This window comes from Gambusia affinis, linkage group LG09 (genome assembly GCF_019740435.1).
Source record: "Gambusia affinis linkage group LG09, SWU_Gaff_1.0, whole genome shotgun sequence".
Lineage (NCBI taxonomy): Eukaryota > Metazoa > Chordata > Actinopteri > Cyprinodontiformes > Poeciliidae > Gambusia > Gambusia affinis.
Window position 1 is genome coordinate 12,967,419 of NC_057876.1, and position 6,000 is coordinate 12,973,418.

The following is a 6,000-nucleotide window of genomic DNA, read 5'->3' on the forward strand; positions in this document are numbered from 1 at the left end:
TCTTAAAATAACCCAAAAGCAATGGAAAGAAGAAGGATTTATTTCTGGGATATAGTGTTGATGCTTTATGTATGTACACTGAAAAGACAGAATCAAAATAAATATAATTATAAAGCTGGTGAAAACATGTGAAAAAGCCAAACGCCCTTTTATTTAGAGTTTCTGTTCCAAAGATAAAAATGGACAGCTAACCTTTTATTAGTGTCATCATCTGAGGTTGGAATGTATTCATTTTAAGTTTTGTGTTATGGATTTTTATCACAGATTTTTATTATTCCTCAGGCTGTTAAATATCTTTGACTTTTTAAGTTTTGCCCATATTATTTAGACCAGCTCCTTGTTCCTTGCTTATCATGCTCCCACCTGCTTATTGGTTCACATTAGCCCAAATGTATCAACTGAGTCATGGTTTACATATATATATATATATATATATATATATATATATATATATATATATATATATATATATATATATATATATATATATATATATATATATATATATATATATATATATATATATATATATATATATATATACACTTCCAGGTTGCATTAAAACGATTTGTCAGTAAAAGCACCAGCTTTCTTCACACCGTCACTTTCACAGACATGTGGCTCACAGCTTCAACCAGACAAACCCATAGCCAAGGTGCTGGCAAGGCACTCTGTGTGATAAATGGGATTTCACAGCATGTCAAGTGACATCAAGAGCAGTATTAGTTTAGAAACCTCAATGTATTATCTATTATCTTTCTTCCTATTGTCTAAATGAGATTATTCCCTTTGTTTGAGGTATAAATGATCACTAATCTTATGAAAATTCTGTTCCTATGATTATGTCAGCTGAATATCACAAAGTGGTTTGATGTTGTAATTGGGAATTTTAAAAGCCAGGACGGCAGCAGTGGATAGGCTTGCAAAACCATGTTTTCAACATAATTTAACTTTTTAATTAGGGTGTTTTATTTTCCAGCTAACTTAAAATAAGTCTAATCAGACCATCTGGTATTTTGTCTAGAGCAGAATTATCACTCTTTGGTTTTGCAATATTTGAATTCAACTGCTTGCATAGGTGACCAAATTGGCAAAGTAACATTCATTAAATTTTTGGGATACAATGGAGGTAATGTAGTGAATAAATCCCATAAACAATAATCAATACGTTACCACACATCCATATATTATCTACACCCGCCTTTCCTTGCAGGAAGTGGTGGCTATTTCCAGCATTTATGCAGTGAGAAATGACATACACACTGGACAGGTTGCCAGTCCATTACAGAGGTTACTATATGATAAAGTACACAAAAATGTAAATGCAGTTGAAGTATGTTGATATGTCGTGAATTGTGAAACATTAACATTTTCTGCGGTCCTCACTTCTTCAGTATTCTGTTAAGCACCTTGATGGATGATAAAATAGAAAATACTTATATATTATATATTTATATAGTATGCATACAGGCATTTTCTGTTTTATCCACCATCAACAAATAGTACATTTCTGCCCTCTTGTGGCTCAAACTAAGATTACTTTCTGTTTGCTGATAAAACGTGAAACCTATCATAGACTCAGATATTGCAGGTCACTCTACAGACCTGTCTCATAATGTTATTTACCATAATGCCAACAATAATGTTAATGTGCTAGTGCTAGTGCTAGTGAACGTGAAATGCTACTATTGACAGCATTTCATTTTACACTAGTTTTTTAGCTAATATCTTATCACACTTATTGCATCTTAATTGTTATCACACTAGATGGAAGAATTTATTGTTATGAAATATGGTAGCGACCTACACAATTATGCTTTACCTAATTTCAGTATGGGATTTCACAGCATGTCAATTTCAGCATGTAAGCCGCTCTGCACTAGATGAGCTAAAATCATTTTCTTTCTCTTTATATTCTTCAACATATGAAAAGCAGAAAGTTTTGCTTTGAAAGGATATTGCAGACTGTTTAATTTTTTTTATGTTTCTGATTTATACATTCCTCTGTTTTTTCACATTGTTGACCTAACAGGAGTAGGTCAACATAGTGCTAGTTTAAATGCTATCATTATTATTTTAGCTAGTTTTAGCTTTAAAAAATTGCAGTTTTTAGAGGTTTTTTTTCACTCTGCATAGAGGATGTTACTGATTCTAGTCCTAACCTAAAGGCTATCATTAATATTTTAGCAAGCTTTAGCTTTTAAGCTCATTTTAGCTTATAAACTTTTCCGACTTTACATATTAGCTTTGTAAATAGTGTTCTGCACGAATGTCTAATAGTCTTTGCGTGAGATTTTTGAATGACTGAATGTTTTCACTCCTCTTCTACAGCATTTCTATTTGCGTTTTACAGGCTTTTGCTCTCGGCTGCTTCTGCCTATTTCTTACATTTCTCCAAGACTTCTGCAATTGAGTCAACTAAAAAATATTCAGTTTACGGCGCTCATAATGCATTTCTCAGGAAATACAAATCTTTCTAGTTATGTGTAGTTTAACTATGACTCATTGACAAGAGGAACCATAATGAGTAGGCTCAATATGATTGCCCTCGTTTTACTTGTTTGTCTTCTCTTGCCATGCAGGAGCAGCAGAGCAACAGCCCACATCTTGCACGTGTGGGTTCACTGGTGTCATTTGTGTTCAGCCTGTCTTCCTCCACACTGATGTTTACCAGTACAGGATCCCATGTCAGTTACCATAGAAACTCCACTGCTTGGCACCAGGCTCAGCTGAAAGGCTTGTTATTGAGGGGTTTCCACCGACAAGACCATGCAAAGAAGTAACAGAGAGGAAAATCACAGACTGCATATCAAAAGACAGGTTTATTTGTTTTGCTTTACAAGTCATTACACACAATATATAAAACAAGATTTGGCTATGTTCATGTATTTACAAAATCAACAGCAAACACTAAGAGTATGAAACACTGACAACATTTCTTTTCCACTGTATGTTTTCAAATATGCATTTCTACATTTGTCAGATTCAGAGCCTGTCTGAGGCGTAAGCTGCTTTGGGTCTCTTGCTCACCTGGAGGCCTCAGTTTCAATAAAGAATAGCTGAAAAATCAATAAATTGCTAAATAAAAGTAGAACCATTTATTTAAACAAATTCATGATTAACTACTCATGATTTATTCATGTTCACTGTTTGTCTCAAAGGTGGAAATATGCTTCATCATGTCAGTGTAGGTTTTATCCTTTAGCTTGTGAATGTGAAAACATCACTGATTGTTAACTGGGTTTGTTGGTTTCCACGTTATTTTTTGAAAACTGGTTTTGCATTCTACCTCGGCTCCTGTACGACCGTGGACCAGCTCTGCCCTGAATGTCTCATGCTCTGACATAAAAAAAATATCCTGTGTTTATTTTTCAGTAATTTTCCAGTCACTGTCCCTGCACTCGCTACACTTCAGCAATAGCAGGCAGCATGCAGGCCCGAAGACGTGTCTCTCTCCATGCTGACCGGCAGTCTGAGATCCACTGGGAGATTAAGGATTGTTGGGTGGCTGGATTGAATCTTGTTCCTTTTTCTCCTTTGTCCACTGGTCCGACTCCCCTGACCTCTGACCTGGGTAAGCTGTGTGCTGGGCAACTACTTGCAGTTGAGGTGTTAACCTCAGAGAGGATTTCAGGGCAGCTGCTCTTGCGCTGGAATGGTAAATCTGGGCTTGACGTGTGGGGGATGCTGTTTGCTCTGCTTCGAGCTGGGCCCTCCAGTATGTCTCCATGTTGACCTGCCAACCTTCCCTTAACAAACGCTTTCCTCACCCTTCCTGGAAGGGCTAGAAGGTTATTCTGATTTCCATAGAGATACTCCAATGGGTCAGAGCTGCAGCACATAAGCTCGGCGTTCAGTTTTTTCTCTTCCATCTGCAGGGAACCACTGCCATTTTCCTCCTCGTTGAGACTAAACTCCAGCGGAGACAAAGCAGTTGCGATGATTCCCTGCTGCACAGTCTCTTGACTTTGGGGGAAAACATCTCTGGCAGGAAAGGTGGGGCGGGCCAGGTGACAGATTGAGAGAAAGTAGTCCTCTGATGAGACACCTTGGGTGTTGTCAGCAAAATGAAATGTGTTAGCATCATTTAGGTCTTTCACCATCTCCTCCATGCCCTCTCTGATTGTGGGCAGCATAACTCTCCTCTTGCTCAGCAGTCTTGACCTTGGCCGCATATCTAGACGAAGGAAGGAGAAACTGTTTTTACATTTGAAACGACCTTAGGGATGCATGCAGGGAGTGTGTTTGACAATCAATACAGCTATTTGGTTCACTAGACTGAAATGAGGCAAGCAGTTATTTTCACTATTATTTCCTTATTTTGAGAAAATTAATTTCAATTTGAAGCCCAAACTGTGTCTCAAAGACTATAGTCAGGGTGAATTAATGAAACCCAGTTTGACTGGTCTTTATGTTCATGCTTATCTCTACTACAGGTTGCACCAAAGACAACTCTGAAAATACTCACAGAAAACAGCTTTTTAAATATAATTCCCAACCTGTCTTTAGAAGAACCTATACAGCATAAACTAAGCCCGTCCAGGTTTAGGGAGTCTAGTTTAGACTTTGCACAATTTTAATGTTGTCCAATTTCCTTGGCCAACATATATATACATGTCAGATTTGAGAGTTTAGAAGTCAGATGTTATGCCAAAAGCAGGCATTGTATAATGATTAGAGTTACCTACTATGTTAAGACCAAGTCAAAAATTATAATCTAGCCTTGTAACCTGCATAATGCTTTAATAGACCATTTCCAAAATGCCATAATCTCTGGACATGACCACAGGGTATGCGTTAGATTACCCCCTCATCTCTGGTGGTGTTTCCCTCAAACTGGTCTGACTAACCAACTTGGACACCAATAAAAAGGATAGAGAATTTTGAATTTAATCTTATCTATGAGTTTTTACAAAAGATGCAATATTCAGTTCCCTTTCATATAAAATATGTGAAACAGAGCTCTGCAAATTAGCAGAATAAAACTGAATTAGCATACATATTTTGGAGAAGTCTCTTTTTGTTTGATTTTTAACTCTCCTCCTTTCCCCTCATTAGACTAATGTGTTTTTCCAGTGACATAATCTGAAAGATGCTCACATGATCCATAGCAGTCCAGAGACTGCGTTTCAAAACAGCTATCCACTGACTGCATCAATCAAGCCGAACAAACAAGTCTCTCTCTCCCGTTTTGGGCATCATCCTCTTGCTTATTCTGCATCCCCACAACATAACCAATCTTGCTGGATAAACAGATGACTATTTTAAACCCTCATCTCAGTCATGTCAAGTCACAGATCATGTCAGGCTGCGTTTTGCTTCCAACCTCAAGTGAGGCTCGCAACATATTTTTGTCTTAACCTTCGTTACCAAAAATAAAGTAACGCCTCAAACCACAAAACGCCAGCCTCTCCCAGTTTCTTCCAAGGTGTAACCAGGGCTAAATTTAATTCCGTCCTTTGGTACACAATGGCTAAAAATGGCTCCACGCTCAGAGCTCAAGGCTGAAACAGAATATATTGCCTTTACAACTCGTGCATGTCACACTCACCTGGTAACAGACGGCAGCTGTTGGTGTCCCTTTAATCCTTTCTTTTCGCTCCAGTTGAAATCTGAATCAGTCAGTTTTGCCTTGTTTCTGCTCCTGTGCTTGAATCCAGTAGAGCTGCTCAGAAGCATCAGCTGTCTCTGAGCAGAGGCAGAGGCTGAATGGAGATTTATCTCCTCCACACATCCCTCCTCCTCTCTCTTTACTCCCCCTCTCTCCATAGCTTACTTTTGGTTTGCCCTCCTTCCCTGCTTCTAAAAATAGGCACACCGTCCATTTCCTCAGCTCCAGCACTGACTGACTGTAACGATGGAGGGAAGGAAACAGAGTCAGGGAGAAAGAAGGAAAGTTAAGGAAGAGAAAGAAAAGAAGAAGAGGACAAACAAAAAAAACTGAAAAAAAAACTTATTTTTGTTTTTTTGGCAAACATATTCATGTTTAATTTGATAACC

At 37.9% G+C, this 6,000-nt stretch overlaps 1 protein-coding gene across 1 annotated transcript; it reads right to left on the reverse strand.

The window, feature by feature from the left end:
- Positions 1–2,803: 2,803 nt before the first annotated feature.
- On the reverse strand, positions 2,804–5,712 carry si:dkeyp-72g9.4. Its single transcript, XM_044127073.1, has 2 exons — positions 5,552–5,712; positions 2,804–4,177 (listed from the first exon to the last, which is right to left on the reverse strand). The coding sequence occupies exon 2, from the start codon at positions 4,173–4,175 to the stop codon at positions 3,405–3,407; it is 771 nt and encodes a 256-aa protein (XP_043983008.1). The 5' UTR covers positions 4,176–4,177; positions 5,552–5,712; the 3' UTR covers positions 2,804–3,404.
- Positions 5,713–6,000: the final 288 nt, after the last annotated feature.